The sequence below is a fragment of the Labrus mixtus genome, chromosome 21 (assembly GCF_963584025.1).
Source record: "Labrus mixtus chromosome 21, fLabMix1.1, whole genome shotgun sequence".
NCBI lineage: Eukaryota > Metazoa > Chordata > Actinopteri > Labriformes > Labridae > Labrus > Labrus mixtus.
The window spans coordinates 7,230,791-7,251,799 of NC_083632.1; the positions used below are offsets into that span (position 1 = coordinate 7,230,791).

The 21,009-nt window shown below is 40.4% G+C and overlaps 1 protein-coding gene across 3 annotated transcripts; it reads right to left on the bottom strand.

Annotated features, from left to right (window-relative positions):
• Window positions 1-139: 139 nt before the first annotated feature.
• Window positions 140-20,775, bottom strand: entpd1 (ectonucleoside triphosphate diphosphohydrolase 1). Of its 3 annotated transcripts, none has more exons than XM_061028678.1 (10): window positions 20,619-20,775; window positions 9,971-10,098; window positions 9,484-9,601; window positions 7,147-7,297; window positions 6,683-6,842; window positions 5,983-6,186; window positions 5,538-5,795; window positions 4,037-4,150; window positions 3,761-3,898; window positions 140-765 (listed from the first exon to the last, which is right to left on the bottom strand). In XM_061028678.1, the coding sequence occupies exons 1-10, from the start codon at window positions 20,632-20,634 to the stop codon at window positions 559-561; spliced, it is 1,494 nt and encodes a 497-aa protein (XP_060884661.1). In that variant the 5' UTR covers window positions 20,635-20,775; the 3' UTR covers window positions 140-558. The 3 variants fall into 3 exon arrangements, with proteins under 3 accessions (XP_060884661.1, XP_060884663.1, XP_060884662.1); XM_061028680.1 differs by having other exon boundaries at window positions 20,478-20,625; XM_061028679.1 differs by lacking the exon at window positions 20,619-20,775 and adding an exon at window positions 11,260-11,526.
• Window positions 20,776-21,009: the final 234 nt, after the last annotated feature.

Here is a 21,009-nt window from a genome sequence, read left to right on the forward strand (position 1 = left end):
TTTATAAAAATCAGAACTTTATTATAGTAATTGTAATTAAATCAAGTCAACTCTCTGAATAAAGTGCAATCAAATCATGCAACATTAAACTTCAGACACCTGATTGTATTTCCTAAAAAATATACGCATGACAAGCATATCAAACTTTTATATAAACTTGGGTTATTTTATTTATACATTAACATATTCACATCGTAATTCAAGACACCAACATGCAGACTGATGTGGGTACACACAATCAAGCAGGCGTTCACATTCACACGTTCAGACTCACACATACACACAAACACAGAGAATGTCCTTCAACCAGAGAAGCAGAACTCACTCCCCTGAGAGAGATAGTTTTTGTCCTTCTGAAATGTCCTTGAATCCACATGAGCTATGGGACTGTTGTTGTGCAGCAGACTTTCGACCTTTGACCTCCCCACAGAGGCTGGAAAGTGTACAGTCGTCTATTGTTTCACAAATTGGGAGTAAAGCCGTCACCTTCACACTAACAGGCTCTCAGATATATTCGCCTTCTCAACTTAACCTATATATATATATATATCTGTGTGTTTATACGATCTGGGGTTGTGTGGAGCAGCGGGGCCATAGAGGACGCAGACTAATGATGAAGAGGATCAAGAGCAGTATTGCCATAATGGTGACTATAGAGACGTAGCCGGCGTGGGGTAGAGGAGGGGAGTCAGGAGCCTCAGCTGGAATCATGTTGGTCAGATTTAACATGTAGCCCAGAGTCCAGCCTGCATCACTGCCTTTTATCTGCACACAAGCACGGGTAGAAAAAAAAAATACAGAGTAAATGCCAGACCAGTACAGTCTAAAGTTGGAGTATGACTTTTTAATTGATTTAATTAATTAATTAAGTTGTAGGAGGATTATTATAGGCCTTACTCGTTTTTTATAGTCCAATTCAGAATGCTTCACCCCCACTGTATTGACATATGATACCCCATACAGGCCTACTTCCACTGTTAGATAAAGATACTTTTCAACGTTTACTTGACTACTTTTGACCCTCCAAAGACACCGTCACAAGCCTAACAACAGCCCTCAGCAACCAACCAAGAGAGTCCAATGACGTTCAAGCGCGGCTTTTACAACCGGAAAAAGCTAGCCTTCTCCGATGATATTCACCTGGACACCGCCGCTCCGGAAGACTTCCTGTGTTTAGATTATGAGCCCGCTCATAAAAAGTGAAGTTTCACAGTGTTACCTAAAGGACTTTTATTGCTATTCATCACAAAAAACTCCTCTATCAGTGTGCCCAGAGACAAGCTCAGTGGCGGTTCTAGACCACTTTTACTGAGGGGGCTCAACTGGGGCCATTTGTTTTGTAAGAGGGGAACATTAAACCCAGGTGAAAAATAGACAAAGATGATCGCTTTAAAATAAATATATTTATTATGCCAAATAATAGCACACATCATAAAATACCATGATTTATATTTGTTTCAGTAAGAGTATTTAATGCTAGATTGTGAGTCTGGTTGTTGAGTCAAATACTATGTATGTGTTAATAGGGGGGCTCTTCCTTTTGGAGGGGTCGCCACAGGGGGGACCAAGCTCAGTGTGACAGGGGCACTGGCCCCTGTTGGCCCTTGCCTAGAACCGCCCATGGACAAGCTACAGGCTACTACAGGTAAGTCCATTGCTACAGAGCTGTCAATCAATGCTAGCAGTATTTAATGTCAGATGTGCCTGTAAACTAGCTTTGCCTGTACTGCCTTAAATTAGGTATTGATGCTTGCTGAAACTTTCATTAAGCTTTAAGTAATTAGATATATAATTAGGCCTACTCTAAAACAATTGGGGATGCTCTTGCATGCAACTTCACATATGTTGAATAGGCTATAATTTAATGGGATTGCTGACATAATTTCCAATGTTTATTTACATTGGTTAAGTTAGGCTACTACTACAGATATGTCGGACTATACTGAAGTGGCCTCGTGATATTTTCCCACAATGTTGTTGCCATTTTTGTTGGTCTAATTTCCCCCTAATTTCGTCTCACTGCACTAACAGATCTCTAGCAGCAGATAATATTGGTTATTTTTGCTGCTATCTTGTGGAAATTAGAAAAAATGAGTAGTCAATATCATTCATCATTGTTGGGGGTGTAAGGAGTAAGGGAAGATTTTAAATAAAAAATCTAAACCTAGGTGTTTATATTGTTTAATACCATTATTAAGGCACACTTCTGTTGTTAATTGCAATTCTTCCTAGTTTTCAGTAACATGGAATTACTTGGCTTGCATGTCGAGCATTGCTATCCATAGATAGAGTTCATTTATTTCCCCACGCTGATGATATATTTGTGGGGCCGCTGTGTCTAGGAGGAAGTAAAGGTTGAACATTAATCACATGGATGGTGGTCCTATTTCCTGGCTCCTCCTTGTGAAAGAAAAATGGTGCGATGTTGAGTCAGTGGAGAGGAGGCAGATTGCAAACTGCCTTTTCTACTTTGGAAAATCCCAATGAAGGAATCCTTTTTACTCAGTGTAATCAAGTTACAGCTAAGATTGGAATTGATTGATTGCAACAATTATTGGAATAAATCTGGTCATATCTTGCTAAATGTTCTTAAGGCATATACAGTAGTGTTAGACAGTTGGTATGTGAATGATGCTTTTGGTGCGTTTTAAGACATTGGCAGATAGTTTTGAAAAGTTGTATGTGCCACTTTGTCTTGATTTTAAAGCAGGAAACCAACATTTGTTTGATGGCGGTCCATCAGCAGCATCATTGTAGCTGTTTGGATTCTCCAGAAGCTCAAAAAACACTGTCTTTTCTGAAAGGAATAACCACATTACCATTTACTTTAACGCTCAATTCCTCAACCCGTGTCTTCGACCAAACTGAGGAAATGTGTATCAGGTGTCTTGGAATTCTTTGATTTTTACTGATAAGATTGCTTAAAGGTTTTCTAGACTGAGACAGTATTGATGGATAATGTAGTTTGTGCTTTAGTTGGGCAATCCATTACAATCTTTGCAGCGGCTGGAGATGCTGTTAAAGTATGTGTTTTAAGTGCTGGGTGGTCACCCAGGATATCAGTAGTTGGACAAAAAAATGCCGAGGCTAAGTATCAGAGACAGTCAACCTTAAGCAATAAACCTCACAGCTTATCAGACTTTTGTATCTCAAGCAGGTCATCACAAAGTTAGAAGTAGAACATATGAATGTGATTTATTAAACAATATCACACAGGAGGGATTGTTGTACTTAATTTCAGACCGTCTGTAATTCAGACGAGGATAATCATAGCCTTGCTTATATTCAGCACAGCAGTGCAATCTCCAGTGTGGCATTCCTTTAACCCAGCAGGTTTTAAAGGTTGCAAATAGTGAAAAAAAAAAAAAAAAATCACAAAATGGCAATGAATTATTTTTTGTTCATCATCCATTTGGCTCCCCCAACACAGCCACCTGCACAACTTCTTTCAGAGCAAATTAAATGCAAACACTGAAAAAACATCCTGTTTACCACTTCTTTGGCGGACTCAGAGATCAATAGATGTAGACAAAAACCGTATGCTTGCTGAAATGTAAATTTACCTGATTCTGAAAACCTAAGCAGGGTGATACTGTAATTAAAAGTCCTGGTGCTGTTGTACACTATCCACACTCATTGAGTGCCTCTTGTCAAATCAGATTACATGCTTCGAACTAAACCAAAATGATATGATTGAAATCAGGAAGTCTGGGCTATTGGGTGTTTTAGACAGGAAAGGAGTGGACAGTGATCTACTGACCTTTTTGATGAATTTAATATCCGAGTAGCTCTCTGAGGTGAAGTTGTATCCTTCTGTGAGCAGAGTGAGGATGTACGTGCCAGAGAAACAGTACTCAGCCAGATACTTCACATTAATGCCGAGATGCTGCTGCATTATCTGTTCAGGAACATGCAGCGATAAAGTTAATGTAAAGTACTGGCAGACTGCAGGACATGGGAAAGACAGGAAAGTAGATAGATCTGGCTGAAGTGTTTTTAAAAAAAAAAATGTTTTAAATGTCCTATATGCGCTGACCTGACTCCAAGGAGTAGCACAGTAGCTTGCTAGCTTTTGCTTGACAGTTTCCAGAGGGATGGTTGTGTCTGTCAGGTTGAGGAAGTTCATCACAAAGTAGTAAGCGGAGAAAGCCTACAGAGAGAGAAGAGGAGAGGAAAGGATGAGTCGAAAAGACATTAGCTTGTCCAGTATACTAAGCATATGAGGAAATCAGTTTATAAATAAATGATACTTTGTTCTAACAGTTTGACGCAGAAGGCTTTTGCTGACCTCCCTGACTCAGACTATATTTGTCTGTGGCTTGAAAGTAGATGTAAGACTAGGATATAATAACAGTGAGTTCACTCAGATCATGCAAAGATTAGCAACATATTTTGTTCTTATAGGAACAACATTATCAGTATTGCAAATTAGACTCTTATTGGAATTTATCATTTTTTCCCATGAAGACATTTGAGACATACTACATTTAGATTTTTGGATACCACTTTTCCTTGCTAATACCTAGACTTGTTAATTGACCAAAACAGAGTACCCCTCCTATACAAGCAAGAGTAAAAAAATAAAGATATAGTGATCAATTATAAGATATTAAATGAAAGGGTTAAGAATTAAAAGTACTTTTTAATGGTTATAATCCAGGGTGAAAATAAACTTGAAGAAAACTAACTACATTCTGGACACCATCAGAGGCAATAACGATACTGGTATCAACAGTAAGTTTAGTTTAGGCCTAAGTCTAGGCCTGTGAAGACTGTTTCGTCATGAGCCGGGGATCCGGCCAAAGATTTCTGCCTTTTAATAAATCAGTTTTTTCTTACCACTGTAACTTTTGCTGCTTTGCTAAAGTGCTCATGATGGATAGGCCGGGTCTTTGTAATATAACAATAAGTAAGGTCTTTTACCTGCTCTTTTGTAATGTTAACAGACAAAGAGTAAGGTATTTTACCTGCTTCTTGTAAAGTGTCTCGAGATAACACTTGTTATGAGTTGACGCTATACAAATAAAAGTTGATTGATTGATTGATTGAACATCAGAAGAACTCTACTGAACTATTTTAGATTTCAGTGGTAGCATTCTTCTTGTTCTCAATAAGGGTTTTTACTGCACTTTTTGACACATGCCTCTTACCTTAAGGCAACCCTGTGTGTTTTGCAATCAGCTACGGAACTTGTACAAAGGAAAATCCTACATTTTTGATCGAAGGAAAACAATATTGGGAATGGTTTTACTACTGCTAAACATTATGAACCAAACCCTGGATATGTGTAAAAATCACAACAACACTGAATGCTTCAAGAAAGTGTTTCAACAAAGGAAAGAGGAAGTTGTGCTTGCAATAAGTTGCATATAAATTACAACATCAGTCTGTATGCATGGTTAAAAGTAAATCCCCAAGATAAAAATTCATTTCCATTAGACAAGTTAACAGTTTTCCAAAAATGTTGTAAAAAATTGACGGAAAAGAGCAAAAAATAGTAGTTCATACAGTAGACAACAACAGCTATGTCATATTACCCCAAATGGCCCCTGCAGAAGCGGCTGGAAGACCCCATTGAAGGAGCATTTGCTGTATTTACAGTGGGTAAAGTTGAAGACATTTTTGACCACTTCCTGGCATTGTAGGAAGTTTCCTTTCCCCTCTTGAATAAACGACTGAGGTGCTCCTTGGGGTTTCCTGTTCGACACGCAGGGGCTGTCATAGAGGGCTGAGTAGTTCTTTGTTGAAGTGTAGCCAGGGTTGAAACAAGGATCTAATATTGAGGTTGGACCCGACTAGGAGATAGAGTGAGAGATAAAGAGGTGTAAGTCCCAGAGAGAGAGGAAGCTAATTAGGTGTAAAGTCAATATTGTTTCAATGAATCAAATCTCTCATGATGATTATGTCTCAGACCTCGTATTAGATCTAAATCTAATCTAAATAGTCTGTCAAAGTTAAAATGGAAAAAATATCTGAATTTACCTGTGTCTGGTGTGCCAGCGTCAATCGCAATGCTTGGTCTTTCCCGTAACACAGGAAGCTGTGGGTGTAAAGGTTGTAGTCGTTTCCATAGAGCCGGAAGGTCACGGAGTTGCTCTGTGACTCTGACCCGTCAAATTGATCAGATATGAAGCTAATCTGAGTGGAGGCCCCGCCAAGGTCAAGGGCCCCTGTGGTTTCCAAACCCTGCGGCAGGGACAAAGGGCATTGAATTCAGTGCACAGCAGGAACAAATTGACGTATTGATGTATTCCTAAATCAGAATCTAAAAGAAGCAAGGTCTTGATACTAATCTCTCCTTTACAATTACGCCTTGACTTGAGTATTGGCTGATACTCCTCCCATACTAGACTGACAAATACAACAAAGATAACATTGTTGGTAAAACAGTTAGTGTTAGCGTTGACTAACGTTCCACTTTCTGCTAGCACCTCACTGGGGTTGTTTTGTTTACTGCCCATTTAAGGCTGTATTAGAGGCCGATATCGTTCCGTTGCAAGGATCAGCGATCACATTCCTCTTTTGGTGTTTCATTCAAAAATAGCAGAAAAAACATTAAACCCCTCGAAGTATGTAGCTGTGGTATCAACTGAGCTGATATGTGTATTGATACGGATACAGATATCAATACTGGCATTGGTATTGGATGACTCTATCCAAAAGTGGTCAAAGTTGCTTGTACCTGTTTAAGGCGGTCATCCAAGTAGTTGACTGTGACCCAGCCGAAGGCGCCCTCCTCCTGTCCGCTCAGTATTCTTGCTCCTTGAAAGGAGAAGGGGGCCTTTTGCAGGGCTCCCTCCACAGCTCTGAAGACCTTGTCTGACGCCGAGCTATTCTCCATACTGCACACACAACACAAATTCATTAGAGTGATTCACATCCATAATTCAAATCAATACAGCGGCCCGTAAATAATAGACAGACTGTGTCGTATATAATGGATATGACAGTAACGTATTCGCTGCTCTGGCAGTTTAGTTCATGTGGAGATAAATCACAAAATAGGCGGACAGAAAAGGCTACAGACAGCAGCACTTTGGCTGCTAGTGGAAACACATATCACTGTCGAGAGTAAGCAAGAAAAGAAATGCTTGTTATTAGATGTGCGCTTTACTACGGGGACGTCGGTGTAAACGTGCGCCGTACTTTAACAGTCTCATTCCAGCAGTGGCCCCCAGGTAAAGAGGGGTTTCGCGGTGTCTTCTTTCAGGGACCCACTGCTCCGCCTCCTGCATGCATGCTCTCAGAGACTCCCCGGCTTTCAGTGGAGCTGAGGCATAGCTGGAGATACCTGGACCTGCGAAATGTAAAAAAAAAAAAAAAAAAGATGAAGAAGCAATTCAGCCAAAATGACTGTACAGAAAACAGTCAGAGAATTGAAGGTGATCTGGCGGGCAAAGAAGTTCGCTGTTGAGTTGGAAATTTGGTGGAGATGTTATCAAGTTATCGGCTTCCTGTAAGCGTGTCTGATGTACTCCACCTGAAGCAAGTGCTTGACTTAATTTGTCTGAGACTCCCAGAGGGTAAATTATAGCCAGATGTAGCCCTGAATAGATATCCAGCATGAACATGCACCTTCTACCTACTCTGGTGTCAGTTTTAACCTCTCACTTACTCTTCCTGCATGGGTTAAAGGAAATGTCTGCTGTTTTTTTAGTTTCTGACTCAAATCGCAGAAATAAATGACTCTATAAGGTCAAGACTTTCTTCATCTGATATGTTGCACAACTGAAAACTTCTCAAAAAACATAAAGCGTCACAAAAAGTGTGGCTCAGTAGAACATCTGCACTGCAGCTTTAAAGCAAACCCCACTCAGAGAAGTATGTTGATCCTATTATCCGTGGGAATCCACTGTCTGCTGCTATGAAAGTGCCCCACTTTAAACTTTGATAAGCAAAGTAGATTACACGAAGAGAGAGGCCAGCACACACAGACTGTGCTCTGATAGGTAAAAAGCAGTTTTTTGAATCAAATCAACATACGAGAATCTCACAGAGGGAGTAAGTCTGATAGATGTGTATATTCAATTGTGAGTTGAAATCTGCTTTTATTGCTCTGCAGGAACAGCTGTTTCATTTAAAAGATGACCTGAGGCTGAGGCGTTTAGAATTTCCTGCTAGTCTCAGGAAAATTCAAACTTGACTTTACAAATGTGTGCCTACAAGACAGGGACAGTGTGTTTTATTTTTTAGAAGGTGTTGTTTTTAATGGCCTTACAGTGTTAGTGTACAAAAGAATATTTTGTAAAAGAGTAGTTTGGAGTTACAGGAACATAAACCTTGCAAGTGCCCGTATGAATGTGTCCACATCCCTAATATTTGAAGGGAGGACAGTGAATACTTAATAATACAGCTCAGATCACTGATGCTACTGATGTGTCATTTTAAATGATCTGTGTAAGGTAAGACAATAGATGCTTATATTGTGCGCCTCTTATGTTACTGATTGATTGCCGGGTGTATACTTAGTTATAAAGCACCTTCCCCAAACACCATTTTAAAGGATGAGCGAATGACATGCACTCCTGTGTGACATGATTCTACATCCAGCAGTTGATTAGCTTAACTCTGCATAGAGTGGGGTAAACTAATCAGGGTTTGTCCAAAGATTTTTTTAAAAGCCTAACCGGACTGAAATCTTAATCATGGACATGGTTTGTCTACTTTTTTCACAAAAAACGTACTGTGGTTTGACAGGTGCTGTTTCTTTTTTTTTTATGTGGCTCAGTTACGTCCTCACTTCATGTACTTAAAAGCAAATACTGCAATATAAACTATATGAAGCTAATTGCTAGCTGGCTGTTTCTTTATATTTACATAAACATCTGGCTTTAAATGTTTTTAGGATGTATTTGGCATGTGTGTAACCACTTCCAGACTTTAATTTGCAAACTCAAGTCATCAGTAAAGACAATCCAACGCAACACTTTGCCACTTAACTGCTGTAAAAAAACAAAAAAAAAACAAGACTGGTAGCTTCGTGTGAAGAACTTATCATTTACAGCTTGAAAACATTTGGACAATCTTTAAGAAAGCCAAACCCGAGGCCTCTTTATTACTTTACTTATGACTGTATTACTCTTATCACACAGTGAGAACGCCAGCTGTAGATTGTAAAGGGCTTTTTGAATTGATTAATAGTTTTGGTCAAAGAAAACATACCACATTTTTTTTTTAAAGACTTCTAGTTTCTTGATTGTGAGTGTATTTTGCTTTTATTTGTTTCATTATAAGTCGACTCTGTCACCTTTGGAAAAGGGGCAGTTTATTCCTCAGACTTTTACAGATATGTAAGTTTCAGCTTAGGTTTGTTCTTCAATATGTTTTTTAAAAGAATAAGAATAATTACCGCGAGAGGAAATATGTGCACACAAATGACATTTTTCTTAAATACTTGAACAAGTATGCATCACATTTAAGTACTTCTGTGGTTGTGCATGTGAACATGTGGGTTAAGTTTTTGATGCGTGTTACACCGTTTACCTTTGACTTTGCATGAATGCTTCTGTTCAGCTCTTCCAGTGTTGTTATCCTTCTCTGCTGGCCACTCATAGATGTACAGAGCTGTGTGGGAGGAACCAGCGTCCAGCACAATCCCATACTGGAGAGGAGACAGAAGTGAGGGAAAACCAGTTCAGCGCTAGAGGATGTAAATCAGACAACCCTTCAAAATGTAAACATTCAGTGAAATGATTTAAAAGACCCCAGAAAATATAGATTAACTGCTTTATAAAACAGCACCTTAAACTCTGTTCAGCTGAAAACTGGGCCTGCGTTTGACTAACTTGGCGATTTAAAATTCTTATCAACACTCACTGGCCTTATTTGGTAGTGAATTCCCTGAACCAGTCGTAAAGGTTGAGGCCGTATTGACATGAGAGACCATATTTAGCCTGTGGACTTTGCACACAGATCCCACTGTGACAAAGTGAACAGGCCACAACAGTTTAACATTATTCCTCTACCATACCTTGTACTTTTGTGGGAGGGGCCTGTTCTGCAAAACTGCTACCGTCACCAGGGCAACAATCGCTATGACACCAATCACAGTGATGATGATGGTCACAGGCATGTGCCAGGGGTTCTTCTCTTTCATCTCTGAGAGCGTGGGCGGGAAAAAGAGACAGACAGGAAGCAGAAGTGAGAGGGGTAGCCGGAGCCGAAACAGGGGGAAGATGGGGACATACCGGGGGAAAAAAAAAGAGGAAAAAGGGGGGAGTGTTAGTGCGTCTTGCGTCCAGATGTGGGTGATGTCACAGCTAGTGTTCTTTGATGTATGACCCCTCTCCGGGGTGTTGCAGAGAGAGTTTAATTGTGTTGTTTTGTAACCAAGGACAACAGATGGATTTCTGATTTGGAATGTCTGAACTCAAGCCAAGCTGTTCACTGATTCTCGAGGGGGGATGCTGTTATTTTAGCCACGCGTTTGAGAGGGAATTCCACCAAAGTACTTAGCTAATGCTGAAAGATCAACAAGATTTCCTCTTTGGAAGATGATGAAAAAGGAAACAGGCTTCACAGTCATTATTATGGAAATGAGTGTGTACATAACAAAGGAGCGGTTGGATTCAATCAAAAAGATGAATGCTGGCCTAAATTCTGATTAATGCTTGAGTGTCAGTGTTAGATAACAGATATATATATATATATATATATATATATATATATATATATATTGATTACCACATTGTGGTATCGGTAGGATTTAATTATTTAATCAATATAATATGCTACTGTTTGTTTGGCTCCAATTTCTTCTTAAGTACTCATTGAAATTCCAGAGATTACTCCAGGGATTTAAACAAAACATACACATGCGCACACAAGCACACACACATACAATACATCAGATTGCATATTCAGTGTTTATAAAAGGACAAAAAAGGGCGTTTACAGATACCAACTCTATCCAAACACACTCACTTAAACACACATGGTTGTTTGAATATAACCAGGATAAGTAAAAAACGGCAGACTCTGTCTAGGTGCACATGACAGCCTGCAGAGGCACACATAAACCTTGTAGAAACAGACCGGACTTTAGTGTACTGTACACATTTCAGTAATGCACAAACAACACACACACACACACACACACACACACACACACACACACACACACACACAGATACACTCACATCTGTTTTTTCTGCAGCAGTGATAGTAAACCTAACCTTTGTCTACTGTGGGAAAACACACAGAGACTGAAAGTTACAGCGAGCTTAAAGCAACGAGCACAGAGCGGAAGAGAGTACTTACCTCTGTTGTCTACTTCAATGAACTTACCACTGAGAGGGGAGGGCAAGAGACTGAGACAGAGAGAGAGAGAGGGCGAGAGAGAGAGAGAGGGCGAGAGAGAGGGAGGGAGGAATGGGGGGAGAGTGGAAGTGGAAAGGAGAGGAGAGGAGAGGAAAATCTGCAAAGGACAGAAAGAGGAAAGAATGGACAGAAGGAGGTAGCAGGGTGATAAGATGAGAGGTTTTTCCGTCCGGCCGGACAGAGGCTCAAAAAAGAGCTGTGTGTGTGTCTGAGTGTGTGTGTGTATGTGTGTGTGTGTGTGTGTGTGTGTGTGTGTGTGTGTGTGTGTGTGTGTATTTCTAGTGGAACACTGAGTTTGGCATTTCCTCTCCAAGCTGGGGAAGCAGAGCCTGTCTCTATGGAGACACTAGAGTGCGTTTGTGCGTGTGTCAGTGAACTTTTGTGTGCATGTGGACCCCTTAAAATGGACTCTCCTTTTTCTCTCTGTTAACTAATGAGAGCCCCAGCACTCTCTCCCTCTCCCTCTCTCTTTTCCTCTCTCTCTCCCTCTCTCTGTGGGATGTGTAGGAGGGAGGGGAAGTGGGGACTCCCTTGTTTGGCGTTTTTTTATTACTTGCAGGCTGTGATGTCACCTCTGTGACGGATTGGAATCCCCTGCTTTTCTCTGGGTCAGTGTGTGCGTCTGTGTTTTAGAAGAAAAGGGGTTGCTGTAGAGAGTTTGTGTGTGTGTGTGTGTATGTGTGTGTGTGTGTGTGTGCACGCATGCATTTGTGTGTGCTGGTCAAAATCATGTCTTGCATGCAAATTTGCCCCACTATTCACTGCTACATTATGTCACTTCCCTCTCCTGCTGCAAGCATGTAGATACAAGATCACACATATTTAAACATGCACCGGAGACTTACTGTCAATGCAAAATTTATATCACGTATCACTCCCTAACTTTTCCTAGTCTGGAGGGAGCTGTGTGAGTCGAAGCCAACGGTAAGGATACACCCGCACAGTATCTCACATACACGCTCGTCTCCGCCAAGAAGTGTCCTGTAATTGTTTGACCGTGTTTCTTCTAAGGAAACAGTCAAAGTCCATGGCTGTACTTTCCTCTCTTTAAAACATTACGGGGCGTTTAAACTAGATACAGTCTGTCAGGACTCTGTCTAATCTGGCTATTCATTTCCTCAACATTCAGTAAATGAGAACACATTTTCCCCCTAAATTTTGTGTCGTTTCTGTAATAGCTTGCATGCATATGTCACTGGAAAGTACAGCTATACGGTGCTTATGAATAATACGTGTGAATAAAATCGTTAAAGGAAGCATTCAGTAATTCCTCAAGCTCAAAATCAAATATTCAAACTAATGATTCAAAATATAAAACCCCATAAAACCCCATTTTACCCATGGATCCCTTAAGATAACACCGATAGCTCTAGAAAATTACAAAAAACTTGTGACGTCACCCTCAAGTTTCTCAGTGCTGTTATGGATATCAGTTCACAGCTCTCTGTTCTACTTTGTCAGCGATGGTACAGTCTGGGTGGAGTTTGGCTAACGCAGGAAAGAGACAACCGGGGCTTACTGTCAGGTGGAGACACCCCACATTTAAACAAACAAGCCACAAAACATTCTTGGTTTAAGTCTCAGGGTCATGTTAACGCACGTCCACTTTGGCTCCAGCTTTTGTTTCCATTTCATGTATGATCCTCTATGACGACAGCAAGAATTACGCAATTTAAATAGCCTGACGTTTTTTGTTGTTGACTGATACATCTGTTTGCCGATAGTATCGGCCGATATTTCTCCATTGTAGATCATTTGATGTCAGCATTCTGCATATACACTTTTTCTAAGAACATATAATACAGAAAACAAGGCTTGGGTAGAAGAAGAAAAAATGCTGGCAATGTGTGGCTTACCCAGCAGAGCATGATCCAACCTTATTGATCATGTACTGTCTTCAGCACCTGTAGCCGAGCATCCCAGCTCAGAAGACAATGAAGGCATAGTCAAAGTCTGCTCTACAATTTGTTGATGATTTAAAATATTTTCAAACATTCTCTCATGTTTTTTTCACACAAACATAAAACTCCTGAAAACTTCCCAAAAAGTCTCGGGATGAGCTGCATTCAATGGATGATGTTTTTCACCCTGACCATAACCCCATGTGTGAACGCAGCTGGTAGTTTTTAGGAAACTTAACTGCGAGCGTATGTGTTTTAGCGATGAGCAATTGCTGTGATCATCGTGCGTAAAGCGGCTTAATACTCTTTGTCCGCTGTTCTGCTGTGTGTCTTCTTATCTCTCCTTCTTTGAGATAACACGGAGAATTGATATAAAGCAAATTTCTGCCATTTCCGCTTCGTCCCATCATGTCCTGCCTCCCGAGAGTCCCTCCACCTCCTGTCCTGCTGTGAGGTGCATATGGAACAGGCAACTCAGGAAGATTTCAGGGGCAGTCTGTTATTAAATTTAAAATTAGGAAAATTAGGAAATCATTTATTTAAGTACGTTGTGAAAGAAAGCTCCTTTAAGTTGTCTTAAGAAAAAAAAAAAAAAAAAAGGCCAAAACAATGTACAAGACACAAACAGCTTCTATATTAAAGTGCACTGTCGTGATCAAAGCCTCGTACAGTTCCAGTCTTGGTTAAACCACCAGACCTTGCCTGCATGACTGTCTGAGTCTAATCATACAAGACTACAGTGTGTTGCTTCAGGGGGATTATGGGATTCATCAAACCTGTCTTCGAAGGCGTGCGACCACAGTGCAGCATGAATGAAACCACATGAGGTTTCCACATATGTTTACTTGTTTTACGACTCTCTCGCATGCCTTGATTTATAGTGACATTACTCCGAAGGTTTGTCTGCGACATCTAAAATGTATGAGAACATCTGCAGTGCGTCCGCCTGTATCGTGAATAACAAGCTTTGGCATTAATGAATGACTCGGTTAATGACAGCTGGCTCCAACAACAAACTCCAGCTTCACTATGGTGACAATCAAAGTCTCTGTGGGAAGTGGCAAGAGCTTTAAAGGCACACAGGACTGATCTGAACCTCACCCTTCCTTCCAGTCATTGTTGAGTTTTGAGACCTGTTTTGATAATAGAACGAGACGATAGAAAAATCCTGTTTCCAGTCAAAGTCCTTTCTTTTGCTTTCAGATTAAAGTAGGGAAAGATTGTTGCATAACGCGCAATCACTCTGTGATGACGTCGCTGGTTGGCAGCTGGCTGAACAGACACACAGTCACAAACACACATGCTGAGACAGAAAACAGGGCTTACCTGAGCAGTTAATTAAAAACATCAGCTCATAAGGGAACATCAGCACGGACTGGAACACAGGTGTTTAGGCCTCACACAAACAACCTTTTTTTTACATCTCTTGCTTTGTGAATATTTGTATTACCAAAATGCATTCCCTAATGATTACAACTACATGCCTAACCCCAACTGTTTAAACACCCCCAAACTAATTCAGTCCAAACTCTGACCTGGCCTTTTTTGTTTGTTCGTTTATTTCATTTCAGAGCCCAGAACAAGTTTATCTGTCTGTAAAACTTAGATAAACCTCAGCCGTAAACTTACATCAATGCAGACGCACGCATGCAATATCCTATACATGTCTACTCTGAGACCACACAAGCCCACTTGCATCAACTGGGACCCCTGTGTAAACATCAATGCAGAGGTAAGGTGAGGCCTGGAGTAAACACAGAGCGAAAGGACAAGGAGAGCACAGGAAGGGTAAACAACTTCTGCTATCACTTGGTGTCTCGCCCTTTTTTAAGAGTTTGATGCAAATGTTTGAAGCATTTTAATAGATTTCTGGCAAGATAAGTAAATAAAAGGAGCATTTGCCCAGCTCAAACAGACTTTTACTGGTCTGGTGAAAGGACGGTTAAAGAAAAAGCACTTTGGAGGGAAACTCGAGGTTTAATAAAGTTGCAATGCCTGCAGGGAATTAAGTAAGTGTTGTTTAGATGAGCAGCAGTCGACTCATTAACTTACAAAAACATTGTCCAACAACTTTGACATGTAAAAATAACATCACGGCTAACGCACACTCACTACATTCAATCCATTACTTTACTGTATATCACACACACTTGTCAACTTGTTTTAGTCCATTTTTTTTTATTTATTCCGACATGTGCTGCTAAAAGATTCCTCTATAAACGATTTCCTCTGGTCATTAGAGACAAAGTCTGCATGGATCTAATGTGATGTTAAGTCAGCACTCATTCGTAAAACTCACCACATGCTGAGTCAGTGCCATTGTATTTGTTTTGCTCATATTGGACTCATTGGACTCGGAATTTCATGTCATGAAGCCAGACATTCACTCAACTCAGTCGTATTTTAAAATCCAGACTCTGGCTAATCATTTCCAACTCCCTTATTTAATCTTCACTGATGATGAAATCTACGTCAGACCTATTTGTAGTCTGACATTTAAATATCTGATGAAGTCAAATTTGATTGTTACTTTTTTTTATTATCACATACATTATGTGTTGCCTTGATCTCCACCTATATTCCAGGAGCTGTCCAAAGGATGACAAGGTTTTTTTTTGTCGATATTGTTCCCGGTATTTTCGTTGTCATTTCTTGGAAAACATAACAAAATAAGTCGGGGCTGTAGCCATAGACTGGCTGTATAAACAAGCACAGTGAACGGGTAGCATCTCGTAGGAGCGGCGCGGTTTGGCAGTATCTTTTTCCTGTCTCCAAGTCAGGCAAAAAAAACAAAAAACTTCCCTCCCCTCCCATAATAAGAAAATGTACATAGGCTGTGTCAGGTTAAACTGATATATCGACTGTAGCAACCTTTAACACATAAGGTGAGAGTCCTGCAGGCAGGACCACAGGGTGGCGGTAGCACTGCTACTGTTGTACCTTGAAAGGCGCTTATAAATAAAATGTATTATTATTATTATTATCGTTAGCAACACCCAGCAAACCAGATCAAATCAATTACCTTCAGACAATTTGAAAATAAACTGTGCTCAATTTTGAATTTTTTTTTTCAAGTGTTTTCTTACTGTTATCCGTTTAAGCGACCAGGAAATTAGTCAACTATAAACACCTCTACTGTTTAAAGTTAAAGACATAAATACACAGAATGAACAAGTGCTGTGGTAGCCTGTCATTGTCCTGATTCTAAAGAAGTATATTTAAGACATAAATCCAGGCAAATGACCTAATTTTACAAATACAGTTTCAAAGGCACTGCATGTAAGGACTCAAACAAACAGACATAGATACACACATCAATGTCTAACAAGTCCAAGTTACACATCTCATACATTGGCCCTAACATGCCCTACTGTATGCGCACAAAGACTGTCACAGCTCTGGAGTTTTTACAGGCAATATGTTGCAGTCCAGCTTGTTCCTGTTTCACATTTTACGAGATATGACCTAACAGAGTCGCCACCCCTGCTGATTTGAAACTGGGCCCATAAATCTCCTGACAAAAAGTGATGGAAAAACAAAAGAGAGGAAGAACAAGAAATTAAGGAAGGAGGAGAGGATTTGAATCAGCACATACTAAGTCGTCTTGTTGTTGGCTTGGCTTGTTTTTTTTCACACTCAGACATGAGTGTGACACAGTTGGGCATCAACTGTGTGGTTTTGTAATGACAGGAAGACGGGGAAACAACGTCTGAGCAAGGCAGGTCTTACATTTGTTGTTCTGCTCTTGTGGTTAGACTCTAACAAGTCATATGCCCGTGTTTGGAAACATGAACATTGTGGTGCAAATACAAGACTTGGCTAGATTGGGCCACTACAACACGCCTTCCTGTACAACAGCTGTTTGAAGCCTTTAAATAAATGAGTGGAAAAATACAGATTTTAAAGATAATATCCGGAAATGAAAGCAGAGTAAATGTAAAATGTTTTAAAGTTGAAGTTCTTAATTCTAAGGTAAAGGGTGAAATAATAAAAATGGTGACAAAGTAGACTTCATTATTATTAATGTGAAATATTATGAGCTGTTTCCATGGTATACCTGGAGCTACAAAACAATTACAAAATCAGCTGTTGCAAAAAATGGGTTGGTCAAAAAGTGTTGTGAAATGTCAAAATGGTAAATGCAGAAACACTCGAGTAGCTCTAAGTTGTAATTGCCTATTGAGTTGCTTATATGCTAAAAGTCAAGAGGCATGCTCTAAAGCACAAAACCTATTTTTCCAATTATAGAAGAAGACATAATTTGAAAAGAAAACTCTTTACATTGATGGATTTGAAGTGTGGGAACATTGAATTCTTGTGTTCAATTATGTTCGCTAGAGTCAATGGATTGTGTTATTTTCCTTCGAAACTGAACACACATGAAAAAACAATTTAGTGCCAATAAACACATCCATGTTTCACACACACACACACACACACACACACACACACACACACACACATGCATTGTGCTTCTGAACATAGAGTCCTTGAGTTGTCACTGGAATTCTCGCTGCAACTTTTTTCCAGTTAACCAGGAACCTTTTGTTTGTTCTAAATGTTGAGAGAGACAACACACTTAGCAGCTCTATAAATATTCTTGCTCTAACTATTGTGAAAGGGCATCGTCTGCTGCTTCCTGTAAAAAGGGAAGCTCTGTCGGCGCTGTATGATAAATGAGAGGAAGCATCTCCTGCTGCCACAGGGAAGTGTTCAGTCCAGTCTGACCTCAGCTAAAGGACACGCTGACACTGACCCCTGGGGTGGTCTTGTCTACTTAACCTTCAGAAGAGAAAAAAAAATATTGGTAGCGTTGGATCATTTTCTAAGAATTTGCACATCCCTCAGTGAAGTGAAATCCTATCCACATGTACAACATCACTCCCACAGCGCTGACTCTGTGTTTACTTTCATCGCCATGGAGGGCCAGTTGCCTTACTTTGAAGCTGTAGATAAGATATAGAATCACAGAATATAAGCACATTTCTCTTCTGTATACACTTTTTGTGGGATTGTCTAAACACTCTATAGACACCTAAATGACCTGAAAACTCCTTTGAAGAACTTTCTGGGTGTGTCTATTTGGCAACCCATGTGGAAAAAGCGAGCAATTCATCTCTTCGCTGAGCTTGTCTTGCACATGTTTTTTTTATTTATTTATTTTGGGCTTTTTGTGCCTTTAATGGAGAGATAGGACAGTGGATAGAGTCGGAAATCAGGGAGAGAGAGTGGGGAATGACATGCGGAAGGGAGGCCACAGGTGGGAGGCGAACCCGGGCCGCCCGCTTGAGACAACAGCCTCCATACATGGGGCGCGCGCACTAACCACTGCGCCACCAGCACCCGGTCTTGCACGTGTTTTAAGTATTGTTTTCCAATTAAAACAATCTCATCCATATTTATTTTAACCCGAATCTCACAATAAATGAGTGGCGCAGAAATGTAAAAAAAGGCTCTTTAGGAAACATTCAGTTAAATCCCTTATCTGACACCTACCCCGAGGCAGCGTTTAGAGACATATTAAACTATAATATAGACATAATCAGGCTCTCTCTAATGGACTGGTTTGCTTTTTCATGTAATAGAGAGACAGAGAGAGAGAGACATAGGCATTCATTCCAGTATGTTTCCATTACCCCCCAAAAAGAACGCCTCAAAAGACATGGTTGTAATATTAACGGGTCAAGTCAATTTAATTCCAGACAACCTAAAACAAAAGTGTTTTGTCTCTCTTAACAGTTTTAGTTTGATTTCAGCTGAGGCTCAGTGATGGAGCTGGTCGTGTGTCTCAACAGCAGGTTGGGGGGTTTGATCCCCAGCACCCACAGCCACATGTTGAAGTGTCCTTGGGCAAGACACTGAACCCCAGATTGCTCCCACGGCAACGGCAGCAGCGTGTGAATGATCAGAGTGATCACTTTCCATAGAAGCCTCTGCCATCAGTGTGTGAAAGTGGTGTGAATGTGTGAATGTGTGAATGTGACATGTAATGTAAAAGTGCTGAGTTGTCAGATGACTAGAAAAGTGCCATACAAGTCAGTTTACCATTGAATTTTGGTTACTGACCTTTTAATCTACCCGAGCACCGAACGTTTTGTATTTTGAATCATGACAGTCAACACAACCAAATATGAACTTTGTAAAAAGAATCGCTGGAGTTAAATAGAATCTGTTTTGAAAGCTAAAATTCAACCGTCTGGGTTGCAAATAAATCTGGTGAACTGACCATTAATTCACCAGAGAGCCATGTTTCTTATCCTGAAAGTTCAGTTAAGGTATCAGCCACTTCGCGTAAACAAATTTGACTTGTGTGTACATCTTTGGGATTCTCCAAACATTCTCGAGTACGCTACTGCCTCAATAGCAAACAACAATCCTTTCTAGGAGTAAACAAATTGGAAATACATTTGAAAGGTTCAGTTGCCTGAACATCAAACAAACAGTTGTGCTTTCAGTTCTCTGACATTTCTGCTTTTGCGCAAGTCGGTGAAGCCGACGTTTCACATCACTTTTCTATGAACTTCAGACTAATAGGTGTGGAGAGTATATGGGAAACTATTTCTAACAAACGTTATTTATTCAAAGGGAGCTCTACAAACATTATTATACCTTAACTACATTATATGCGGAAACTTAAACATACATCTCAAAATTCTGTTTTGAAAAACAACACTGTTTTTCCTTTGGACCTCTGGCTGTTGGTCCTCAAATGTGAGCAAGTTTAACTTTTGTTTCAGTTGTTAGATTGAATAAACATTCTTCAATTCACGGATACATAGCTGTTCTAAAAATACACAGTATAGGTAGTAACAATGTCACAAAGTCTGCTCTTAAATGCATTTTTCTTTGCATATACTGTACCGGAAATATTATTGAAAGAAATGATCTGTCTAGTCATTTGTACATCAGTAAGATTATAGGTCAAAGATCAGATGTACTTGTTATCAAATGCATTCAAGAAATCAGATAACACTGCACACTGACTATCAGTCACATGCTCTTTACAGATAAACTACAATAAACCTCACATGATCTTAAAGTGTTAAAGTGAGCCACTGTGTGTATCCTCAGCGACATAATCACATAGAATCCCACAGGCAAAACATACCAACACACACACACACGTACAAACACACACAATGGAGGCACCTGCTTCTGCCGCACACTCCACACATGTTATGGAAAAGTCACACACTGTTACACAGCTGCTACATGCAGTGAAGCAAGTCACACAGTCTGAAGAGAACACACACTCACCTGACACTTTACATGTACTGTACGGACTTCTGGTTCATCCCTCTGTTGGGTCAGAAGGACTTCCTGCTCCCGTGTGTGTGTGTTGTGTGTGTGTGTGTGTGTGTGTGTGTGTGTGTGAGCCAGTCATAGCAGTACACCTACCTCTTTGTGCAGACATGGGTTCTCTCTCAGCAGCAACACAATGCTCTTTCTATTCTTTGCCCCTCTCTCTCTCTCTCCCCTCCTCTTTTACTCTCTCTCTCTCTCTATCTCTGGTAACACAGCTCTCTCTCGGTTCAGTCTAACGTTTTCAGCACCTCCTTTCACATACACTCGTTTTATTAAGAGAAGCAGAGCCTCCCTCCTCCTCCTGCTCAGCCCACTCCCCTCCTTCCCAGGCTCCGCTGGCTGTGCCTTCTGTTTCCCCCTTTTCCTCTCTCTCTCTTTCTGTCTTAACACCTTCTATCATTGTCTTTTACTTCACCACTCCTCCACTCATTCCTCCTGCTTCTCCTCCTGCCCACACTTTCTGCGTCTCCGCTTCTCATTGTGC